The 25,879-nt window shown below is 49.5% G+C and overlaps 1 protein-coding gene across 1 annotated transcript in view; it reads right to left on the reverse strand.

The window, feature by feature from the left end:
* The window catches only part of ASTN2 (astrotactin 2), a 281,232-nt gene that overhangs the window by 13,708 nt on the left and 241,645 nt on the right, over positions 1 to 25,879 (reverse strand). The window contains exon 20 of the mRNA XM_083875651.1: positions 15,415 to 15,556. Within this exon, the coding sequence (XP_083731777.1) occupies positions 15,415 to 15,556 (142 nt within the window). The remainder of the gene's footprint in view (positions 1 to 15,414; positions 15,557 to 25,879) is intronic.

A 25,879-nucleotide genomic window follows, 5' to 3' on the forward strand; every position in this document is an offset into this window, starting at 1 on the left:
CTGAGCACGTCCTCGTGCTCATGGGACCCAAACAAACTGTTCTCTCCCATTCTTGTGGTCTGGTGTCTTCAGCTCCTGGACACCAAGGTGAGGGGCTTGCTGGAGGGAGTATATATCCTTGTCCTGATAACCACAGGTGAGCTTCATCCCTAAAAGCATCCATAAATTGCACACACAGTTTCCCTTAAAGACTCTTCTTGAGCAGCATGGGAGCCCAGGGGTGCTGTGGGGTGGAGAAGAGGTGTGGGTGTTTCAGCCCCAGCCACATACCATGGGCTGTGCGTGGTCCAGCAGACACCCACCCACTCCTGACTCCCTGCCATGGGCTTGTACATCCCCTGCAGAGCTTCCCAGCCACTTCCATTGAGGAACATGGAGCAGGAGTGGGGCTTGCCTGCCAGCAGCTGCCTGGGCAGACATGGGAAGGGGTGTGTGTGTGTGTTTAGTGCAAGCATTCCCAATTCAGAAACCATTAGAATTTAAAAAGAAATCAAATCAAATAAAAAGCAGCCGGTCCACATAAGCCACAGGAATGCAGCTGAGCTTATTGACAACTCTGTGATTTGCAAAAAATTAAGAGAGGTAAATGAGAGCAACCCCCCAGTCTCTGCAGCAAATTCTGAGCAGACAATTAGCAGGGGGTGGCTTTGGGAAGGAGAGGATTTCTTGGTCTATTTGTTGGGCCCTGGCTTTGGGCTCGCTCATGCCATGCCCATGTCCATGGTGCCAGGGGAGGGATGGTGTCCTGGCAGGGGACTGACCACACTGAATCCCTTCCAAAGGCCCTGCTGGAGGCTTGGGATTTGGGCAAAGCTTTAGAGGGCAGTGGTCATCCTTGTCCCATCTCCCTGGGGCTGGCACTGCCACAAGCATCTTCTGTTGTTCATTGTCTTTGGTTCTGGCTCTGCTTTTCCACGGCAAGGAAACAGTGGACAGTGCAAACTTGAAAAACGTCTCATCTTTTAGAAAGCTCTCCTCACTGTTCTACCAACCAAGAAAACCACCTTTTATAACAGCTTCTTTTAACCATCTGTGGCAACTGACTTGTTCCCATCAGTGTGATGGAGGAACAGGTTAGCAGCAACTGGTGCCACACTGGAGTGTCAAAACCTTGACGTGACACCAATACATGGGGCTGTCAGTGAGCTGTTCTCACAATTCACACTTCTTTTTCTCCCAGGACAGAAAATGCTGTGAGACTAATCGTTACCTTTCAACAGATGCCTCCCAATAAAACCAGACCACAGTTGTCAGATGTACCTGCCAGGACATGCCTCAGGTGTCTGATGCCTTTTGGAAGTGGATAAAACAGTGCCCATCAAATACTGGAGGAAGGAGGCAGGAGGAAGGCACAGGCTGCTCTGCACAGTCAGAAGCAGTTTGATCAGGGAGACTGTAGGGAAAGGACAGAGGAGTCTTGATTTCTGAGACACTGAGGGCAGGTGGAGCTGCTGTGGGGCTGGGGACAGGCTTGCACAGCCTGGGGCCCATCTTTGCTTTGTGTCAACCCTGGGAAAGTCACCCGGGGTTATCCACACTGTAAGATTGCCTGAATTGCAGCAGATGCCATGGCCATGCTCAAAAACAGTGACAGGAGAGCATGGTACATCTCACAGGGAGGAGGGCAGGGCCAGTGATTGCTGATGAATTACAGGGCTGCAGTGTGGGACAGTGTCACTTGGGTGTCACAGCATGCCCCAGGTCTCCTGAGCTTGCCCTCTGAGCTGTGTGGCCATAGAGAGCCAAAACCTGGGGTAGGCAGATTGGGGTGCTGTTCCCCTCTACCCTTTAGCAGCATCTGCCCTGCACCTGAGCCAAGCTATGGTGCAGATTGGCTCAGCTCTCTCTCCTTTGAACACTTCATCAACCTTCTTTTGTTTCAGATCCTTGTTAAACAAGATCCAAACAAAGGGTGAATGGGAAAGAAAGAAAGAATTTAATTAAAAATCCTGATCACTCCTTGCTACTCCCTGGATCTATTGTCTACCTGACAAAGAAATCCCCAGCAGGGCATTCACCTTCCCAGCCTCAACCTGGCATCTCAATTTCCCAAGATTTCTCTCAAAACCCTGTCAATAACCCACCAGAGCAGTGATTCCCATTACTGCCATGGCTGTGAAAGAAGGCCTTGATACACAGGCCACCTTCTGTTCCCAAGAACCCTGCTCCTGAATGATACCTGTGTTGGACGGCCAAGATTCCCCCGGAGCCCCTCTGCCAGCCGGACACCTTGGGAGCAGCAGTGCCAAGACTGCCTTAGGTGAAAATGCGTTTCACTGGAAATGAGGGGAAAATGCCAGACAGGACATGGCTTCGTCCAGAAGGTGCAGGAAGGTCTGAACCCTCCTGGCTGCTGCATCCCCAGAGTGTCTTCATCACCACCCCAAGGCTGAGAGCTCCAACAGTGCCACTTGTCCCTCCTTGCAATTTTCTCTGCATTATGAATCCCTCCTTTGTCTCCCCCAGATCCTTGCCAACTGTTGCAGGAAGCAGATAATGACTCCCTCATCCCTCCCTCTTGGAGTGCCTCCTTTCAGGAGCAGCTTTACCCCACTGAAGAAGGAAGAACAGAGCAATGTTCTCTGGAGAGAAGCTTGGAACTTCTGATGGAGATGGGATGTGGATGAGAGAGCAGCTCCTTGGTGTTGCAGGAGGACAACACACCTAAAACAGCCACCCTGACATGAGATAACATTAACACAGCTGATGTTGCAACACTGGGGCTTTAGCTCCTAGATGCTCTCTGAGGATCAAGGAGAATTTAATTAGCTTGGAGATGCCCCAGTAGAACTCCATGGTGTCCCATAGTGATGGTTCCCAGTTGTGAAGGCAGAACAATGGCAGAAAAAGCAGGATCACCATGGATTTACCAGCCTTGGAGAGGATGGACAGAGGGTGTTTGAGGTCCGTGTTTCTTGGCAGTCATCATGTCCTTGCTTTCGTCCTGCTGGCTGTGAGGATGAAGATTTGCAGATGTGTTTCTAAAGGCAACGTGGTAAGAACTGGCCCAGCTATTCACAATCTTCCCTGTCTGTCCCAGGGCTTGAAGCAAGGTGTTCCCCCCACTGCCTGGAAAGGCCACAGAAGGTCCCATGTTAGCCAGAATTTGAATTGTAACATCCTTTGGTGGAGTGAAGAACCAGAAGGAGGTGATAATAAGGCACTGCAGGCTGGTGCTTTTGTCTCCAATGAAGCAACAGCAGCTCATTACAGTCTATGAAGTGCCAGAGTCCCTGTTCTGCTGGGATGCCCAACAAAGCCCTTGGACAGAGGTCAGATGGGTTGCCTCTGACTCCTTGTGCTGCTGGAACAATTCTTACTGTGCCACAGCTCAGGTTGGTGCCTGGGGCTGCCAGATGAGGGGCTGGCCCCACTCGGGCTACAGAACACCAGTGGGAGCTGGTGATGGATCCAGCTGTCCTTGGTGCAGCAAAGGAGGCTTTCCTCAGGCTCTGCATCCCACATGTCCCTGAGGCCCTGCCACAGCCTTCTCAAGAGCACTGCACAGCACATCAGTCCCTCCAGGGTATTCCCTGGCAGCTCCTGCATCCTCTCTTCCTCCTGTGCAATACCTGCTACTGTCCCCATCACTTTGGGGCACCCTAACCCTGGTTCCCTCAGCCACACTCTGCAGCCCTCAGACTCAGCTCTGCTGAGGTTGGGACTTTGAGGGTAAGTTTTGCTTGTCTTTGCAGTGATCTGTGGGTGGGTGGATTTCATCCTCAACTCACAGCATTAGTCCTGTGTGGCAGGTGGGTTATCCCAAGAGTGACACATCCCTTCAGTACCTTCCTTGGGCCACTCCTGGGATGGCTGCCATCCTCCTCCATGAAGAGACAGCCGTGCTTGGGGTGGCTGTGGCTGCAGGGGATGAGCAGGAGAGAGGGAATAAATATTCAGTAGGAGAGAGAGAATGAATACTCTTCCTCCAGATGTGCCAAGGAGAAAGGAGAAACAAGCAAAGCCCTGGACCCCTGCAGGGAGCTCCACAATGGGAATGTTCACAGCTAACCATCCCTGCTGCTCAACCTACCAACACTCTGCAGAGCTTGGCCATCGCCAGCCCTGGGGACACAGGCAAGAGGAAGGTTGTGACCCCTGGCAAATTGGGAAATCTTTGTCTCTCCCAACCTCATAGTCCCTCTAAACAAGAACCAGACACTCCACAGCTTGCTACCCCTGGAGATCCCCTTGGTAGGGCTTGTTCTCATTCTCCTGGAGGCTTGGCTTCCATCTGGACTGCTGGTTGAAATCCAGCCCGGGCTGGTAGTGACTTCAAAAGGCAGTGTCATCTGAGGAGCAGTGGGTGGTCCACAGTGAGCGAGTCGATGGCTGTTCTTATAAAAGCCACCAGAGTAGGGCCCCCTGCTTTCAGAAGAAAGGCAAGAGCTACACTGACCACAGGGAGCAGAGCTTGTCCTTGGCCTGAGGGACAGTCACCTTGGAGAGCTGGCACAGGGAGGTGGCTGTGCACTCCTGAGGGCAGAGCTCTTCATCTGTCTCCACTGGGATTGTCCCCAGCACCACTGGCCACTTCCACAGGCAGCAGTGCAGAACAGCCCAGCAATAATGGGAGTGGGGGACCCTCTGAGCATCCCAGCAGGATCCCAATAAGACAAACTCCAGCTGGGCTCTGGGAGCTCAAGGGCAGCCAATGGGGCCCTGCAATGGCCTCAGTGTTGGCATGGAGGTGGTGGCAGGCAGGGAGTCTGTGTGCCAGCCAGAAGGATGCCAGCCAGATCTGCAGTGCCCACTGTCCCTGTGCCCCAAGGCTCCCAAATCCAGGGGCACAGGGCAAGGAACTGGCAGAGGGCAGGAGATTCTCACAGCTCCAGCAGGCAGACAGGGAGGGTGGAGGGCAGGATGGAGGGGTAGGGGGGCCCGAAACAAATAATAAAAACAAAATCCCAGTAAGCATGTTAGAATTCGTTTGAAGTGCAGAGGAGCTTTCAGGCAGGGTTATGCACATCTCCCAGCCCGGCGTGATTTACACATTCCTTGCAAGCAAAGGAATCTTCCCTGATTTGAAGTAAAACAGATGTTTTGGGGTTTTCTTTCCCCCTTCCCCACCCTCTTTTAATCATTTCTTTATTGAAATGATGGCTATACAACCAACCAGCCCAGAGCCAGAGCCCTGCTACCCCAGAAGCCAGGACTGGAGACCCACTGTCTCCACAGGAGAGCTCCTTGTCATTGCAGGGACTGTACTTGGGAGCTTCCAGAGGTGTGGAGCCAGCCCTACTCTCCTGTAAATGCTGCTCCAGAGGCATTGCTCCCTGCAGGTTTCTTCCCTTGTCTGTCGCTCTGCAGGGAAGGATTGCAACTCCCTGCAGCTTTTCTTCCTCTGCAGCTACAGCTGATCCTCCATCCCTGCTCCAGCAGCCCAGGTCCAGGAAACCTTCTAACCTCCACCACTAGTCCAGGAGATGTTTGATGGTGGGACTTGCCCTTGTTCTCACACCTTAGTGTCACACCTCATCCCAGGTGTGCTCTGTCCCAGCAGTGTGGATTGGGAAGAGCAGCCTGGTCCATGCCCAGGGACTGGCAGCAGCAGCACTGCTCACACTCCCCAGGTGAACAAAACTCAGCACAAGGAATGACATTGGGCAGGCTGCAGCTGGGATATCTGTTGATTTCAGCACTATGTGATCTCAGTCAAGTTACTTTGCTTCTATTTTTGTCACGAGTTTTCCACCCAAGAAAATTATTTGGGGAAGGAGCATCCATTTCCCAGAGGGATGCAGAGCACCAAGTACAGTGAGGCTTCTGAGTGCTGGTTGATGCTGCAAACTACCGGCACAGCCATGCCCTTGAGTTTACACTCAGAACAATAAGTCATGGCCAGTAGCAAATCCATCCAGCTGCCCCATCTTTCTTTTTTTTTTTTTTTTTTTTTTCTTTCTTTTAAAACCCTGTTGTACTTTCTCAGTACTTCGTTGGTGGCAGGGTGGGAAGGTTTTTTGTAACACATTCACGTACCAGTGGGACTCGCTCCCATTCCCGTCTGGTACAAGAGATTGCACAAGAGAGAGAAACAAATGGGGATGAGGAAATGCGTGTTTATGAGAGGCAGTGCTGTCATCGTGAGCAGGGACCCCCCACAGGAGAGCCGGCCTGGGAGCCAGTGCATTTCCATTCTCTGCTGACACTCCATTCATGCCTCATTTCATCCCTCCCTGGAGGCCCCGAGACTGGCCTGGGTCCCACGGGTTCCCACCCCCCTTGTGCCTCATTCTGCGAGATTTGTTGTTGGGTGGAAAGAGGGAGATGTTGTTGTCTCATAAAAATAACGAGTTGAGAAAGAGCGGTGGCTTTTGCCATTGCAGGCAGTCCTTGTTTTCCTCCTGCAGCAGAGGAAAGTCTTCCCTCCTGCATCACCTCTCCTTGTGCTCCCCTGCTGCCCATCCTGGCAGAGCTCCTCCCTAACATTCATCATGGAGCCTCTCATGGACCTTCCAGCTCATGCTCATGAACCTTCTCCTGACCTGATCAGGAACCCTCCCTATAATCCAAACCACATTGCTGCCTGATACGACACAGTCACCAGTAAATAACCTTGACTGCAGTGGTCTGGAAGAGCCAGGGATCCTATATCACTGCTATTCATGATTTAGGATTGTGCATCATTTGGAGATGACACAGAGAGGGTCTCATCCCTACTCCCCACCCAGCCACCTCTGCCAGGACAGTGCCTGCCCCCTCCTCCCTTCAGGTGGCTCTAAGTGAAAGCCACCCAGGTGAAAATTCCTCCTGCCTGACGCTGGTGTGCACACAAGGAATGGGAATGGCTGATTTCTGCACTCCCTTGTCTGCTGCAGAGCTCCCAGCGATGGGGCTGGGGTCCCCCCACAAACAGGTGGGGTATTAATAAAACCAAAAGTAATTGCCCAGGCACGCATACTACAACCCACTGGGGTCCCTCTCCCGTCTGCTCCTGCAAGCCCCCGGGCTCCCCCTGCTTTCTCCACACACCTCAATTTCATTATCTCTGATCTGGAGCTGCCCATTACATGCTTTTTGCCAACATAAATATTTAATCCCAGTGCATTGCACGGAAAGGCCCTTGTGGAGTTAATCCTTCAACTCATGTTTCCACTTGGAAAACAATTTAGCTTGTGTCAGGGCAGCAGGTACGAGGCAGGGACAGAGCCGAGGGCTGGAGGTGGCCTGGAAGAGCTCAGGAGCTGTGTGTGGGGTGATGCAGCTGGGCTTTGTGCTGTGGGGTGGGCTTCATTCCATGGGCTTCATTCCATAAGGTGGGCTTCATTCCATGGGGTGGGCTTCATTCCACAGGCTTCATTCCATGGGGTGGGCTTCATTCCACAGGCTTCATTCCATGGGATGGGCTTCATTCCATGGGCTTCATTCTATAGGGTGGGCTTCATTCCATGGGGTGGACTCATTCCATGGGCTTCATTCCATAGGGTGGGCTTCATTCCATGGGGTGGGCTTCATTCCATGGGCTTCATTCCATAGGGTGGGCTTCATTCCATGGGGTGGGCTTCATGCTGTGGGGTGGGGTGGCTCTTCTAGAGCTCTTCTTCACTGTGGTGGCTCTGCTGGAGCAGTGATCAGGAGGGTTTGGATAGGTAATGGAAAAGCCACAGGGGTCAGTGCAAGGTGCTCCCTGGGGAGGGGGACACAAGGGGCACTGCCAAGAGGGACTCCAGGTGCAGCACTTTGCTGGGTTTCAGCAGTGTTTGGGACATCCTGCTCTCTGAGTGCTCTCAGTGTGTAAAGCCCAGAGTTTATCAGTTTGCTTCACCTGCCAGTGTGGGTCTAAGCAGCCACATGATCCCACACTGCTCCTCCAAACAACTCCAAATCCACCTGCACGCCCAGAGGACACTTACACCAGGATCTGGCCATGATTTTACCTGTGGGCTATGGAGTGAGGGCTGTGGGATGATTGGTGTGTTTATGGGGCTGTTGGGGAGCACTAAGGTACCTGCTGTGGTACAGGACAGAGCCTCAGCAAAGGGAGATGCCCCAGCCCCAGGTCCAAGGCTATAAAGAGCACGGACAGAAATGCACCCTGGTCCTCATCCATCCCCCTCTGTGCCCTCAGCAGGGCAGCACCCATGGGGACGCAACACCACAAAACATCCACCAACCCAACAAAGCCCCCAGTCCCAGAGGGGAGGGGCACAAGGGGCAAAGATCACCCTGCAATGTAGGGCCAAGGGTACAACTTGTGGCAGCTGAAATGACTTGAAATCCTTCCCCTTACATCAGCAGTGATGTGTCAAACACTGGAGAAGTATTTTGGTTTCAGTTGCTTTGTCTGAGCGGTTCCCCCAGCAGCCTGGGGTGGGTCTCCTGGAGACAAACCAACCCTTCTCAACATCCCTGTGAGAAACTGGGGTGTGCAAAGCCTCCTGTGTGCAGGACACATCCCCACAGACCCTGCCCAGGAAGGCTGGAAGACTGGGATGTTGCAATGATGCAAACCAGAGGGAAGGAAAACATGGAAGTCTCCCAGCCCTGTGGTAGGGCCTTCTGTCTGGGGTTGTGCAATGAGATGAGGAGGGGAGGCCACTCCTGCAGCTGCAGGGCAGTGGGAGATGCTCGGAGGGAAGGAGAGAACTGGCACACTCCAGGCCTAGCTCAGGTTGCTGCTGCTATGGGCTATGGTTTTCCTGGCAGAAATCAAGAGGAGAAAAGATGGAAGATAAGCAACAGACCCTGATCCAGGGGTATGACAGCCCAGAGCTGTGGCAAGATGTGACCAAGCCTAGCTCACTGCCCAGGTGTTTGGACAAGCATGTCCCTGTGACACAGCTTTGAGCTCCCTTCACACCCATCCTGCCAGGGCAGTGTCTCCGCACCCAAATTCATCCAGTGAAAACAGGACTCCACCAACCCCTCCATCCAGCACCCCTTGAACAACCAGCATCTCACAGACCCTACTTTTTTTTTTTTTTTTTTTTTTTTTTTTTTTTTTTTTTTTTTTTTTAGAAACTTTTACATCATGACATAAGCTTTGGCTCTGAGGGTTTTTTTAGTAAAAGCCAGGGTATTTTTTTCCACCCTTCTCATAACAGAAACCATATTGCTGTATAATCAAATTTATCTCATTCCTGATGAGGGAAGCAAGTGTGTGTGTGAGGTGACCAGGAGCAATGAGCTGCCTAGCTCTGGATCACTGAGGAGCTACAGGCATGTCACACCTCTCCCTTCCAGTTTCCCTTGCTAGGACACAGCCAAAAAGGACATTTGCCCTTCTCCTCACTCCCTCCTTCCCTACAAGATAAAAAAAAATCAGGGTGTGTCCTGTGTTCCTGGTGTCCTGGAACGAGAGTGTGTTCAAACTGTGCTGCAAGACACAAACCAACACAGCCCTCAGCTTTCCAGCCTTCAGGACCAGGGTGCTCTGCACCATGGAGACCTGATGAACAAAACAAATGGCTCCAAGGCAGTAGCACGATGCAGGTTTGGCTGGCTCAGAGCAAATCAAAGCCAGCAACGCCCGTGTTGATATTTATATCACAGCTCTTGCACTCCCTCTCCCATTAGTCCATGAGATAAGACTTGGACGTGCAGCGGCATTAGGTTTCTACACAGTCAGGAATAAGAATACTCTCCAAGTCTGTGACTAAAAGGGGTTGGTGATATGGGATTGCTGATGGGAAAAAGGTGGAATTGTAAAGATCCATTTGTCTACCAACAGGCAAAGAGGCCAAAATCTTCCTCCTCACCCCATTGCCACTCCCAGGAATAATTCTATATTGGCACACTCCTCCATCTGCAATATCTCACAAAATAATCCCTCCTCCTCCTTCCTTTTCCACCTCCTCCTCCTTCTTTTTTCTCACTACACCACTTCCAGCCTTCCTCCAGCCACCTCCAGAGGGACAATGTGAATAGGCCTGGACCCAGGACAGGTTTGGGTTTAGATGCTAGCAAGTTTTTAGGGACAAACCAAATAATGTCGCTTCAGTCTGATTGTCCTGAGGAAGGGGCAAAGAGGAGATGGCAAGGGGAGGCAGCAAATCTGTTCTGTTGCTCTCTGTGGCATGAGGTATGAGCAGGAGCAGAGAATTTGGGAAGGAAAACCTGGTCTTTCAGCAAAAAGGAGTGAGATGCCCATAAGCTTGGCAGATACTAAAGAAGAAGGTTCTACTGAGGTCAGAGAAAGGCATCTCCTGTCTCCAGATCTGTCCCAGGTGGTTGAGTACTGTTGGCAGAGACAGACCAGAAGGAAGACTCAGGTACAAACACAACTTTTAGATGGCAAATGGTCAGTGTAGCAACACCACAGCAGCACCTGGAGGCCTTGGTCTGAGCCAGCCAGGCCAGGCTGGACACAAAGACAGCACGAGAGAGATGAAAACCTGAGTTTTTTTAGGGGACAGGTAAACAGGTGATGATGGAAGCGAGACAAAATGATCTGCTTAAATCACTCAGCAGAGTAAATGGTGAAGTTGGGAAAACTCCCCAGATTTGATTGGCCATGAAAAAAAACATGAATGTCTTCTCTGTGGTTTTTAGATGTGCATCCTCCTGATGCTGGAACCTCAGCAGGAGCCCTACCTACCTCCATAACAGGACTTCATGAAAATAAGTGCAGAGAGATCATACCCTTCTGCTGAGCCCCTGACCTCCCTGTACAGACCATCATTCGTGGGGCCAATCCCCCTGCAAGCCAGTGACCCACACACAGCCCAGGTGAGCCCAGAGCCCTCCATGCTGGACTCACTTCAGCCAAAACAACCACACACCTGAGCCAGCATTAGGGCAGCCTGGCTCTGCCACAACCCCAAAGTGCTGAGAAAGAGCGAGCCTGCATTTGGAGCACAGGCCTAGGATTTAGCAAACACTTGTCCAGCTCCTGACTTGCCTCGTTTGAGCTTCCGCAAGCCAGGAATGCCTGAGGAGAAACTACAGCCATGCACAGCTCGGCTTTGGGAAGCTGGAGAGCACGTGGGATGGGAGAGGTGGATTCAATGAAGCAGCACAGCTCCTGTGCACACAGGGGACCTGGCCAAGGGCTATAACAGATGTGTTTTAACCCATGCCACTGAGCTATTTGGGATCTGTCTCCGATTGCTGCAGCGCTCGTTCACGTGTCTTCCTGACGGAAGACCAACAACAACAATTAGCATCATATAAGGAGCAGGGGACTGCTGCCAGCATTAACACACTCTTGAGCACCAAGGGTTTTCCGTTCCACTTTTTATCCCAGCTATGCACATGGCAGAGGTCACTCTGCATTAATCAGCCCTGCTCAGGGCCAGCTCCTTCAGCACGTTCAGCCTGTGGGATTGCAGCTGCTGCCTCTCCGTGCTCCCATGAGTTCTCCCTGCTCCACACCTCTGCTTTTTTCATTAAGCTCACCACAAAGGGGATGTTCCATGTCATCCCAAGCTGAGTCTGGCCATGCTGTTGAGGCTTTACAGAGGGTGACACTGCCTGGGCAGGACTTGGTGGGTCCTGGCTGCAGATTGGAGCCTCGTGTTGTCATTTTGAGCTCTGGATGAATCCCCTCCCCTCCAACAGCAGTCCTGAATCTTCAGCCCCTAGGAAGAGCTTTCCACCTTTCCAACATCCCTGGAACATGCTCTCCCAGAGCCTCTGGGCTGGTTCATGATCGCCCTGGGGAAAGCCCATCTGAGCCAGCAAAGGGAATGTAAAGTCAAGGCTTCTTCACAGCATATGAACACACTCCAAGGAAAGGCTCTGGAAGGAATCCTGATGACTTCCATATTATTTCCAGTAAATTTTGTGCTGATTCTTGGCACAAACACTGGAAATGAATAGGCTAGGTCAGGAATGTAAATAAAGTGAAACATTGGGATTTAATCTAATCTATAATTATAGTATCTGTGGCGCAGGGAAGAAGTTGGTGTGTTTGCACTGCAGCTCCATTGAGGAGCTGGAGGGGGTTTTCATTTCCCTTTCCAGAACTTCCCTTTTTGGCTGAGGGATACTTGGTGTCTCCCCAAGTGTCTGAAGTGAACGTTCTGGGCTGGCAAAGCTGCCCCCTGGTAGTCGAGCAGGTACAGCTCAGTCATGAGGCATCCCCAGGCACTCTCCAAACAATGGGGTGAGAGCTGAGATGGATGAGTTGGGTTGAAGGCTCAGGGAGGCTGTGGGGTGCCCAGGGGAAGCTCCTGCCTCCTCAGTGAAGAGATCGGATGGGTTTGTGGGGTGCTCAGTCCTCCAAGCTGAGTTTGATCTCTGAGACAAGCCAGAGCCCTTTCTCCTCACTGTTGTTTTGTTTTTGGTTCATCACAAGCCGCCTGTCAAAGTCTGGTGCTCCCAAGGCTCCCAAACCATCCATGTGAGTGGCACTGGCTGCTGTCCAGGCTGGCTGGTCCATGCAAGGTGAGCGCTTCACAGACACATCAACAGCTCTCCCTCTGCCCTCCTCACCTCATCCTCTTCCAGATCCACCTGGGAGGAAGCTTGACAGACAGCTCTGGTCTAGCTGACCTCAGGGGAGACCAATATGCTCTCCATTCCACAAGAAAGTAAGATTTTTGCTTTTTAAGAACTGCAACAAAACTCAACAGTCTTCAAGGACCATCCCCAGTATCCCTGTGTAGGTCCATGGGAGAACATTCCCAAGAATGCAGCATGGATCTCCTGGATGGGTGTCTGTGTGTGGCAGACTGGCAGGGGTGTCCACACGTGTACACGAGCCTTTGGAGCATGTGTCTTTGTTGACATGATCTACTTTCCCTGGAAAACCCTCTAGGCAGGGACTGGCATCTTAACTCCAATGTTTTAAAGGCAAGGAGAAGAAAAGGGCTGACAGGCAACATATTTTCGTCAGACTGAAACTGCAAAGGACAAAGAAATTAGTTCTCCTTTTGTTCATTTATGTTTTGGAATTACAGAAGTCTCAAAAGCAAAGGAATCAATCAGACTTTGTTTATTTGTTTGCTTGTAGAACATTTTTTGGGTTTGTTTTCATACTCCAGCCCAGCTTTGATCTCAGGCTGGTTGTACTCCAAATGACTGGTCCACAGCAGAGTGTAATTGCTGTAGGTACTACAGAAGAAAAGGGACAGGATGTTCAACACATTTACAAGGCAGAAGAGACTTCCATGATCTCCCAGTCCCCTTGCTAGGGTTATGTGATACCCTCAGACTACTGCAGAAGCAGATAATTTGTTTTTTGAAGAGCTCCGATGCCACAGACTCTGTGCTTATTTCCCAGTTTAGAGAACAGCACAGAGCCCTGCGAGTGGCTATAATCAGGATTATATCCAGCCCAGAGCTATTATAGATAGCTATTTTTCCACAGAAACAAATGAAACAAGCAGAAGAAATTCAATTTAAGAAACGACCCCGTGCCCGTGTTTGTGTTGTTGTTCTGTCTGTGCGGGCGCAGAGCAGCGTTAGCCTCACATTTCACTGCTCTGGCTTTCTTCACGCTGTGTTGCAACCGTGTGGACATCTGAGCAGAGGAATATTTAATGGGGGTGCCTGTGTATCTGAGAATGCTCAGTAAACATGCTGGGCAGGGCCCAGGTTGGAGCAAGTGTTGGGCAGACAGGACCCACAGCAGCTCATGCCAGCATGGAGCAAGGGGATATCAGTCCATGCCAGGTGCTGGGGCAGGCAGCAGCAGCCAGAGAGGAGGGGGTGCTGTGGTGTGCCCACATGGAGTTATTTTGGATGTCCAGGAACGTGGGTCTGTGCCCCAGAGGTGCCCAGACGAACATGTGCCCGTCCACGTGTGCCGTGTGCACTGCCCCGGGAGCAGAGAGCCAAGCCCTGCTGAGCATTAGCTGTGGGACACAGCCAGAGCTCTGCGTCACCCTGGGGCCTGTCCCCACACAGGACAAGCTCCAGGGCTCCCTGATGCCAGGGGACTGCTGCCTGCTGGCTGCCTGCAGCAGTGGCTCCCCACAAAAAGCTGCTGTCCCTTGCCCGGGGGCACCCACAGAGCAGGAGCCACCCCCAGGGCACAGGACATTGCCAGCTCTGCTGCCACCTCCATGGCAATGTGCCTTGGGGCTGGGAAGCAGAAGCCTGGCTTTGACCACAGGGATGACAAAACCCTGGACAAAGCCCTCTGCCTTCCACCCAAGGCTCTCCCAGCCCTTTGCAGACACCAGGAATTAAATCACAGAGCCCCTAAAGCAACGGGTGAGTGTAATTACCCCTGCCTGGCAGAAGGGGAGGATGACTTGGCAGCCCAGGCTGCCCAAGAGCCAGACCTGCTGGCTCCCAGCTCCCTGTGCTCACCACGGCAGCAGCCTCCATCAAAACCAGTGGCTCTTCCCTCTCCCAGTGCCCCTGGCAGCTGGGAGCTGAGAGCTCACAACGGGCCAGTTTTATGGGTGTCGGGTTATTAGTCAGCCCTGCAGTTGCTCCAGCCTCTCCCTGGCACCTTTTCAGAGCAGCCCAGTTCCCAGAGATATAAATAATTATATTTAGGCATTATAGATATTTAACAAGAAAATGTCTGATATTAATAAATGGCAAGAGGTATCGCTTGGAGCCCGCTCCTGGAGACAGCCCTGCTCCAGGGATGTGCAATAAAGGCTTTGGAGGCTGTCAACATACTTAACTGGGGGGCGGTGGAGGGAAAGTATTAATCAAGGTCTTAAAAAGTTCTCGCTGACAGACTATTTGCCAGCTCTCGCTTTAAATGCTTTTGTGGTCCCATAAAAAGTTTCATTACTCACTACAAAATGTGTTTTAATTATTGCAGTCGCTCTGACATTAAGCCCTGGGTGTTTCTCTCTTGCTTACTCTGTCTCTCCTCTGTCTCCTTGCCTCTTTGCTCTAATTTTCCTCTCTTACTGATCTGATTCCTGATATTCCTTTCAAGACAGAGGATGCCCTGGCTAATGAGCCAGGTTGGAAGGCCCAGACCCTGTTTAAATGATACTAAAGGAGAAGTTAAAATTCAGATCTTGACATTATTTCTTTGCTGTGGAAAATAATTAATCCAAAAAATTCAAACCGAAAATTCAACCCCCAAAAAGTGTCTCAGAAGAGTGAAGTGTCCACAATATGTGGGTGATGGGCAGAAGAATTTGGTGTCTCTCTGATCTGAAGTATTTCCTACTAAGAGAAACAGCAACTTATAAACACCTGTCACACTTTTGACATCTATTTCACCCCAGCAGGCACTTGGCAACTTGCTCCAATCTGCCCACATCAGCTGAGTACATCCATGGGAGACAACCCTGCCCACCAGGCGTGGACCTGGAAACCCAGAATACTGAAAGCAGGCGTTACCCTGGAGTGTCCCACAACTCCCAGTGCCTCCAGCACTGTACTGGTGGTCACTGGTTTTCCATTTCATCAGCTGTGTGTAACACTCAAAGCAACAGAAAGAGTCTGACCCTTTGCCCCACGTCTGGTATAACACAGTGCTGACCAAAAACAATTCAATAACAGTATTGGAGATCCCTCCTTGCCCCCAGCAGCTCCCCACGTGTCTCTCCTTACTTGTACAGACCATCTGGTTCCAGGCACTTGAAAATGACTGAATAGAGGCTGGTGTCAGGGATGTCTCCGTGGCTCCGACCCGCTGCCACACAGGAGGTTGCCAGGCCAGAGAGCAAATCATCTGCAAAGCTCAAGGATTCTCCTGCAGAGGAAAGAGAGGAGAGAGACCAGAACATCAGTACTGGTGTAGAATTATTGCTGACCACTTAAAAATCACTGCAGGAACGTCTCTGTGCAGGACACGCAACCAACAAACTCGAGCTGGCTGTGGCTGTGGAATGTTCCAGGTCTGTATGGAGAACGTCAGTATGGACAAAGCCAGCAAGAAACACACCTGGGCCATCAGCTGTAGCAGGAATGGGGGCCAGGGCTAACTCACTGCTTGACCAGCTGCAGTCACAGCACAGAGGGGACGTGTGGTCTCACTGCAGACAGAGCCACCATCCAGAGCTGGGCTACAGAAGATCTGGAAGCCTGGCTAAACAGGGATCTCCTGCCCAGCTCTTAAACAGGGCATGGCCTTTTCCAAAAACTACCTGCCACAGCAAAAGGTGTTTCTGCTATGTTGAACTAACAGCTAAAAAGACATTTTTAGTGCTTGGGTGGAATTGCTTTCAATGTGATGGATTTATTTTTTTTTTTTTTTATTCAATGGCAGCCAGTAGCTTTGCATTCCCTTTCATCTGAACTCTGCCAGCTCCTGGAGCTCTGACTGGAGCTCCTTCAGTTGCTCTGAAGAACACTTCTTTACAAGCATTCAAAGAAAAAAACCCACTAATTAAAAATACTGTAAAACCTTTCCCTTTGGTCTTCTGGTTTATAAAGCCTATTAAACACTTAGATCATGACCCAGCTGAAACTGAAAACGCTCCATTTATTAAGGTTTTTGGGCATGACTGTCCACTGCTGTGCAACCTGTCTCCTCGCAGTGGGCAGCCTGTCTATTGGTTAGAGCTCATTGCATTTAATTCCCATTTCACACTGGTGTAACTGAAAGCCTGAGGTACCATGGAGGAAAATAAGGCAGAGCAGCTGCCCAGGCTGTGCCCTGTTCCCAGTGATGGGAGTTGGAGCAAAGGCTGCTGTAGGTGATAGTTCTGCTGATGTAAGCCAACCTGGGCCCAGACTGCTGTGCTGGGTACCTTGTGAGTGTGGAAATGTCAAGACATCACAGCAGAGGCAGGAGGAAGAAAATTCCCTTCTCAGCACTTTGCTTTTCTAAAGGCAAAAGTGACTGAGGAGTATTGAAACAAAGCACCAGTCCAGGTTCTTGGTACAGACCCTAAGGAACAAGCCAGTGGTATAACCCAGCCCAGAACATCCCACTGTGAAGTTGAATTATCCAGGTAGAACAAAAAAATATCCACTCATCCCCAGCCCCCTAAACAGCATTTGAGTCTTGTCTCAAAATACACAACTCGGTAACAAATGTCCCCCTTGGCTAGAGAAAAGAGCGGCAATAAATTCTTTTCCTCCCTGAAGGAATCCAAGCCTTAATTATTCATTTTAATGCTCCCAGCACGACTTGTTCTTTCCAAACTTTTTTCAGGCAGCTCTGTCACTGGTCTCTGTATCTCAGCCCAGCTCCTGGACTCAGGTCTGTCCCAAATCCCAAGACAACTCAACAGGCAGGTTGAGTTGGCAGCAGGAAAATCCCTGCCTGGAAGTCACGAGCGCTGCCCAGCATTCAGCAAGTCCCTCAGCTCCGGGTTTATGGTTTAAGCAAACAAACAAACCCCTATTACTCATTTCCAATTTTCATTCCGTCCCTTTTCCTACAACACTGGGCTGCATTGGGGAACTCCCTGTCACCAGGAGTTATTCAGAACAGACTCTTCTGTGACTTACAAACCTGATGAATCACCAACAAAGAAGTAGGACCAGAATGTGTTGTTCAAGTAGAGCAAGGGGCTTTAAGGCTCTTCCAACCTTAAGCAACTTCCCTTCTGACCAGGAAGAAGCTTCATAGGGAGACAGATCATCCCATGGATGAAGGCTGTGGGATCTCACACCTTCCTCTAAGCAGCTGATGAGGGCTAGGAAAGAAAATAGCTGGGCAGAGATTGCAGTGAGAGCTGAGCAAGGCCAAGGGGAGATTTGGACTGGGCAGTCCCCAGGTAGGAGTATCAGCCAGGAAATCTCTGCCAGGGAGCACAAGAGATGGGACAGGCTGAGACAGGGAAATGGTGGAACCAGACTTGCAGGAGACTGGAAATGAGATGGAAAATGTCATGTGCAACCACTAAATCGAAAAATGTATTAAGGCCAGGCTGGATGGGGCTTGGAGCAACCTGGTCTAGTGGAAGGGCAGGAGAGGCCCATGGCAGGGAGGCTGGAATGAGATGATCTTTCAGGTCCTTTCCAACACAGACCATTCTACGATTAAAATTGCACAGTTAACTTTCTCTAGGACACGCACTAACGTCTGAAAGCTCATCTTCCATGGTCTTTCTGGGTATTTTTGAGGGAACAGGCTGGCGGGGAGCACTGCCCTGACACGCAGCAGGAGCTGCTCTCCACAGTGGTCTGGTTTGCCAGGGATCAGACTTGTCCAGGCAGTGGAGTGCATTTCTGTCCCCCTGCATGAAGGAAATGAAGATTGCAGGGTCTGCCAACAGCATCTCTATTTGGCTTGAGCCAAAACCCTTGCAATAAAATCCAAAAAGCAAGAGGGTGCATTTTGCTCAATCCTGAACCTCTGGAGACCTCTCCCCTCTTGTTGGCTCTGCAAAGCAAAGAGGTTATTATGAAAACAGCAAAATAGATGCTAACGAAGATGCTGGAATCTCAGCCCCAAGACTGTGAATTCTTCCATACCTGTGCAAGCAACAATGAGATCAGTGGTGGTGCCAGACTGCACAGACCATGGAGCAAAGACAGGCAAGGAACATCCTGGGGACAAGCCAGCTACCCTGAGCTGTCAGTGTGTTATTCTGTGCTCTCCCCTGGGCAAAGCAGAGCACACTGAGACTGTATTTGTTCATCTCACTAAAGAGAAGGCAGAGACCGTGCAGTCCTCAGTGCTCTGAGAGCAGCTGGAATGAAATTTCCTAAAGTGTTCTTTAGGAGCAGAAAACAAGTTATTCCCTAGATTTAGACTGGGGACTTGTCAGTGGAACAGAGCTAAAGCAGCAGCTGGTTTTGGTGGAATGGTGAGAGAATTATCATAAATCAGAGACTGGTTTGGATTGGAAGGGACAAGAAAGGTCACCTCCTTTCACCTCACCCCCAGCCACAGACAGGGACCTTCCACTAGACCAGGTTTCTCCAAGCCCAACCTGGCTTTAGGCACTTGGGCCACTTGATTGAATAGTAATGTTGCCCTTCCAAGAAAAAGTGATCCTGGGATCATGTAGCAGGAGAAGAACAGTGACCTAACTGCATGAGGCCATGTCAGAACTAAGTGCACAGCATTCCTCAACTGTGCTCAAGACCAAGGCACAGGAAAAGCAGGAGAGAAGATTTCACAGGGAAAAGCCCAAATTTACCAATAAAAACAGGGGAAAAAAAAAAAGACCAGATAGAGACACACAACTGTGAAAAATGAACAGGGCAGGCACTCAGCTGGAAAAGAAATAGTTAGCTTAATGGACAGTAATAGCAAGACAAAGTAAATTGGACATGGATAAATGGTTGATCTACTCCTGCAAAGGGCAAATAACCCAACTATCTTTTAAGGAGTTTGATCACTTTATAAAAGGGATTACATGGATAAGTAGCTCGTGATGGAAAGCAAAGGGGCTTCTTTTTTTCCCATCTGGACTTGTGTTCTCACACATCCCGCCAGCAAATATAAAGAAGGATTTCAGCCTCCCAAAGCAGCCCTGAAGCACAAACCTTCTAGATTGCCTGAGTATCTTTGCTTGTGTTATTAAATTTCAGAAAGAATCCAAAGGTTCTCTGCAGAGTAAATGATAGCTAAGTAGATCATCTCTGTGGAGTAGGAGATATTTTATTGACCAGACAGACATCTGTGTCCTTCATTAACAGTAATAAATAATTGATGTCGCACTAAATAAAGCTATAAAGCTATAAAGCTATATATATAAAGCTATAAAGCTATATATGTTACAGATATCAAGGACAAATAACTGGCTCCTCTGAGGATGCCTCACCTGTGTTCACTTCTCAGTAGTAAAAAACCCAGAGCAGAGCTCAGTATCACTAAGGAAAATGCTGTGCACAGGGCAAAAATTCTCACTTGCTGCTCACTGATTACAAATGATGGGACACTTGTGCTCAGCAATGGAATGCTGACACTCCTAAGTGCAAGGAGTTAATAACCTTGCAAGACTTTCTTCTCCCTCATTTCCATGCCTTCCCAGGGCTGATCTGCCCCAAACCATCCACTTCCTCAGCAGCTTTTGAAAATCCATCTCTGCTCTACCAATAATTGCCAGGAAGACGCAGGTGGCATTTCCCTTCTCTCTCCAGTGCAACCTCTTGCTACTGCCTCATCCTCATCCACAGGCATGGCTGTGGAGTTTGGCAAATCTCCTCTTTTTGGTTTTCAAAGCATCTTTTACACTAACTCTGGTGATGTGGCTCTCTTAAAACAGCGGAAAATAACAGCAAACTTGGAGACTGCAGAGGAGTTCCCATTCTGGGAAGCTTTGCAGACTTCTCCTGGTCACAGCAGGCATAGCCAGGGTCATCCCACTGGTGGCACTCTGGGATAACCACCCAGGAACTCAATTTCATCTCTGGAGGGGAGGAGGAGGAGGAGGAGGAGGACATCCCCATCTCAGCTGCCTGTCTGCAAGGCTGAGCTGGCCATGAGCTCTCCAGAGAGCACATTTCTCGTGGCAGGAGGCTCAGAGGGGCAGGAACGGGGGCTGAGGAATGAAAATGGCTGAGAGCAGGCTCAGAGCACTTGCACACAGCATCCAACAGTCTCAGTCTGCCTCAGTCCTTCCACTGTGGCCGTGCCAGTGCCCAGCAGTTGCGGACAGCAGGCTGGATGAATCACCCACCAACCATCCCAGCGAGAACAGCGCGAGCTACGGCGCTGAGTTCAACCAGACTAAACAAGAGAGGCAGGCCAGGAGCCTCCAGGAGGCTCGAGGAGCAAAAGGAAGCTCTGGGACCCTCGCAGGCGTTCCCACACCTTCAGCCCATGTCCCCGTGCCAAGAGCAGCACGGAGAAAACCCAGGCGCTGCAAACCAAAGTGGAAATTAAGACGAGAGGAGACCTCCCTGCTGCCATTCACCTTCGAGATTCCTAGAAAGAGCACAAAGGGGAAAGTGGGAAGGCACCAATGTCTCTGTCTTGACAGCTTCTTTACTGGGTTGGATGAAACCAACCCTGCAACGTTACCAGGCGCTTTCCCCTGATTGTGGTTTTCTCTCCCTGTCTTTTCTCCCCTTTGCTTTTTTTCAACCTGTTTTCAATTTACTCTTGTGGCATCTCTGACTGTGACCTCATTCTGGTACTTAAGGGGGGGAGAAAAAAAAAAAAAAAAAAAAGATCGAGAGTGTCCTTTAAAAAAGAAATGAAAGAAATCATATTTTATTTAGTTTGGTTGGTTTTGAAGCTTTAAGCAGAAGAAAGATTAACCTTTTCTGCCTAACTTAATGAAAACAAGGAGAAAGGCTGTATGGATAAATAAATATCTGTGTGGGTATGGAGCAGGCACGATCGTGTTACAGCCCCGGTGGAGCAGTAATGGGGAACAGGCGCGTTCCTGCGCAGCGGCTCCCAATTCCCGATCCATTTTCAAGGAAAGAAAAACAGAGTAGAATGTCAGAGGCCCAAGTGGGCATAAATGAGGGAGCCAAGAGAAGGCAGATGGGGCCCAGCGAGGACCTCCGTCCCCAGCAGTGACCTCCAGAGCAATGCCAGCGCAGCAGATGGAAAAAGAGACCTTACTCCACTTCCCCTTGCCAGGTTTTGGTTCCTGAAATGAGGAAACAAATGGCACGCTCGGCCCTCCAAGTCTATCACCTTTTGGGGGTCCTCGCCTCAGCCTCCTCTTCTCCTGGGCCTTTCCCTCCAAGGATGGGAGGGAGAAGAAGGCTGTGAGCAGAAGGCTTGGACTGGGATTTTGGATGAGTGGATGTGGAGCACAGGTTTGCAGGGTGGTTCCTCCACCATGAGGTTATACCTGGGTTTAATGTGCTTTGGATCTGGCACTCAGTGGGGGAAGGCAGTGAAAGGTGGTTGGTTTGTCTTGGAAATGATGGGCTGATTTAAATTAGTGTAACATAACTTCAGGCGACGGAGCTGTTCCGATTTACATCAGCAGATGGTCTGTCTCGCTGCCTAGATCATTAAAAGCAAACCATCCCTACTGATCCTGGTGGAATGATGTCAAAACCTCCTTCCCTACATGGCTTGCCAGATTATAAAAGAAATAAAAAAGGCCCAGTTATTACTAAAAATTTTCTGCCCACATTCTGGGAGCATCCATGCATGCCAGCCTCTCATGTTAGGTGGGAGCCTAAATCCCATACCCCAAAACCCTGAAAACTCAGAAATAATTTCTTTGTCATGGCTTTTCTCAAAGACACATCCATCAGAAATCTCTGGCTGGGCACAGGTTGTCTAGGCTGAGGCAGAAAAGACAGTGATTATGCTGCAACTTCGGGCACAGCTTGTGCTTCACTTCTCAACTTGTACAAAGGTGCAAATTGCAGTTCCCTGATCAGCTTCACCTTTTTGAAGTTATGAATTTTGGGGGAATTTGCTTCCTATGTGCGTATGCTACCAGATGTTAATAATGATGGAGAGCTTTGCTCTGGCTTCCATCTCCTCTGGGCTTCCATCTCCTCTGAGTTTCCGTCTCCTCTAGGTTTCCATCACCAGGTCCTCTCCTGATGGAAGGCAGCATTTGTAGATGGCTAAATTTAAGGAGCAAGGTTTTAGTTAAGCTAAGAGCAGAAGTTGCATCCCAGTGTCACAGAAGCCCCTTAAAGGCCTTCACTGGTGCTCTTCAGGGCTGGAACTTGAATGGAGTCACCACATGGAACTGAAAGATGAGCTGTTCCCATCAAGAGGGCCAGTCAAAAACGAGGGAAATGGTCTTAATTAGCATGACCTGCAATGCTCTACGATGCACAAGGTTAATCACGAGTGTATTCTTCTCTCAGGGTCATCAATAGGACTCCCTGCTCCTTCATCTGAGCTCTTCACACACTGCTTATCACAGGTCTTTCACAATATATAAGACCTCAGAAAAAAAAAAAAAAAAAAAAAAAAAAAGCTTTTACTCATGTTAAAATGCATCCCCAAGGCAGCGTGCTGCTGGAGGAGAGGGGGAATTAAAGCATTTCATTCTGTGCTGTGAGCCCTCCAGGATTTCTCAGGGTTCACTAGGTTGCTAAGGGTCAGCCCCAGCCAGACACGAGCTGACTCTGCTACGCTCAGAGACATCCAGGCATGAGCCAGTTCCAATCTCAAAGCCACGTACTCACATTAGCACGGTGGAGAGTCCAAGTGAATGTCTCTATTCCCTGGAGTTTGTCTCGGGCTCTGCAGCATGTTAAATTAGTTACTTGATTTCAAGGCAAAGTGGGAACCCATTTGTACTGGGAGTTGTGCAGGCACGAAGCAAAGCTTTGTCCTCAGATCCTTCTTGTCTGGCAGAAGATTTTGTCCATCACCACAGAGCGAGTTCTCACTCTCATCACCACAGATCTCGTTCCAGCCCTCATTCTTGCTTTCTTTTCATATTTAGCTCCTTTTAAATTAGAGATTTCTAACAATGGACCAATGGTCCAGACCACTTGGTGGTCCCCAAGGCCCATAGCTGTCAGCCTTAGCAGATCCAAGGGCTGCATGGAGCCTTAGGTTCACCAGGAATCACACCAGCCCTGCTCAGCCTCAGAGCCAACTCTCCTCCTGCACAAACTGGTGTGTCAGACACCACAGAGATGGCAACAAAACCTGAATTATAATCTCAGTCTCTTTAAATGCATCAGGGCACTCTTGTAGTTCCTGGGGGAATGAGCTACTATCCAAAAATGACCACCAAATTTTGGATGCAAATATTGCACCAAGAACCTGAGCTCCACCAGTGCAGAGGGCTGGGAGGTTCCATCTTCTGCTGGGATTCAGATGGGTAAATTTGAAGGGGAGCAGCTTTCACTGTGAGCTATGTCTGAGGACAATCCTGGAAAGCTTCCTAAAGAAAGGCCACAAATACTGAAATACAGATCAGCAGGAAGGGAAAGGAACAATAACTAGAATGAAGCTAAGTGTGCAATTAATTACTAAAACCATAATTATCTTGGGTAATTTGTCAAATCAAATTCATGTCAACCTATGGTGAAAGGTCATCAACTGGTCTGTGCTTCATATCTCCTTGCACTTATCAGGAAAATGGAATTTTAGGCCTTTTATATTACCACTGTTGCCTGACCCTGTTCCAAGTCCCTTCTTACACTTCACAGCCCAGTCCTGGAAAGTGGACCAAACCACTACCTGTAATGGCAAAAAATTTACGGAAAATCTTCTTTAAATATTTTAAATATGTAAATATTTTTGGCCTCATTTATTCTAAATAGAGGTCATGTTCAGAGATGCTGATGAATTAGTGATAAGACTTTGGACCAGCACATTCCAAAGGACTCAGCAAACCCAACTGCAGCCAAACCTGCAGGCTGCTATCCAACCAAGACTTAAAAAATTGGTCCTTATGGAGGAACCTGCATGGAAGCAGAGCTCTTATTTGGCCCTACTCCGCAGTTTTGGACATTTGAGAACGGGGGGACAGATCCTCAGCTCATAAAATCTCCTGTAGCTCTCTTGAAGTCCCTGGAACAATAACAATTTACACTTGTTGAGTTTCTGCATCCTGGCTGTGAGCTCCTTGGAACAACGACACCATAATGATTATTACAGATATTCTTGATCACTTGTCTGAGGCGGACTAGAGAACAGCACTGTGTAAGAAAATAGACGGTTGGTTTGCTATGATTTCCAAAGAATTATTGACCCGTATCTTGCAAACATTTACACATGTTTAGCTTTACTCATGTGAGTTGTTCCATTACACTCATGTGCCAGATAAACTAATGTACATGCTTGCAGAACCGAGGTTAAAACTTGTGCAAACACAGCGAGTTCTAAATATTTTTGTAGATACGTTGTTACCTCAGACTCAGAGGAGAAATCCTCTCATTTGGCTCTGCCTCTTGCCATAACTCTCCATTTATCCAAGCAGGCATCATGAGAGAAGCCAAAGGCGATACCAAGATAAAACTGAAAAAATAAGCAGTTACCTGACCCATCTCAGAAGGTAGAAAAGACCCACTTGGTCAGGACTAACATATGCAAGAGTTGACATCAGTTCTTGAACGAGGAATTACCTGAATTACTGGGGAACCTTCACAGCAGCTTTCTTAACACAGCTCATGAATCATTCACTTACTGATTTTCCAGTAATGAGGTTAACATTTTTCTTCACAGTTTTCATTCATTTGAAGGCTCAAGAAATGAGGAAAGAGCTGGGAATCTCTTGTTTGTGAGGAGTCTACCTCAGCACCCATCATCATCATCTCAGCAATCCCTTCCATCTTTTCCACTAAGACTGCAAGGCAAGACAGGACCTCCCGCCCCACTGCACAGATCCTCTGCCCACAAGGACAGAATATAATCCCTAATTTCTTAAACTGAGGCGATCTCAAGGACCAAACTCATGCCAATGAAGTGTCTGACATGTGGAGACTCCACGTGGGCCATTAATACCTCTGAGAGTGTCATTTACACCCCTGAGCCAAGACAGGAGCTCTGTTGTGACACACCTGTGTCACAGTGGCTGCAGTGTCAGGACAGACCACAGGCAAAGGAGAAGTGCAGAGAAATTACTTTTCCAATATAGCAAGGAAAAGGCAAATCTGAGGCTATAACCAGAGGCCCAACCTGGCTCTCTCACCACTAACAACTGATTTTTGTCCCTAAAGGACTATTAATCCTTTCTTACAAAACTCCAGGCACTGAGGACATCTGCCATTGGCACACAGCAGGACGTTGGCAGGGCAATGCCTTCTGCTCCCAATTTTAAGTCATCCTATAAACCATGACAAATCAATCCTGTCATCCACAGGGAAGAGGAGATGTTAGTAGTCAGATCCAATGGATGATGTGCCCTGGGAGCCCATCTCACCAAAGGCACTCTGTGGTGGGAACAGCTCTTTGACTCCTAAATGTCCTTGGCAAAGTGAGGTATCTGGGCACACTTCCCACCCCCAGGACCACTGATCCCTCCAGGATGGTTCGTTGGAGACGTGTCATCGCCAGCAACTGTGCAACATCTGACCACTCAGATGACAAAAGACAGATTTCCAGAATGAACAGAGCAGGATTAAGCCAAGTGGTAAATGGATTCCAGGGCTGTTCCAGGATCTGTGCTGACGAGGGAAGCCAGGGCCAGGTACTCAATCCGGAGCTCATACAGTGGGGTTATCACTCCTCTCTTTTCTTCAAATCCCTAAATAGAACCCAAACATCACTTGGGGCATGTTA

This window comes from Zosterops lateralis, assembly GCF_965231275.1.
Source record: "Zosterops lateralis genome assembly, chromosome: 20".
NCBI lineage: Eukaryota > Metazoa > Chordata > Aves > Passeriformes > Zosteropidae > Zosterops > Zosterops lateralis.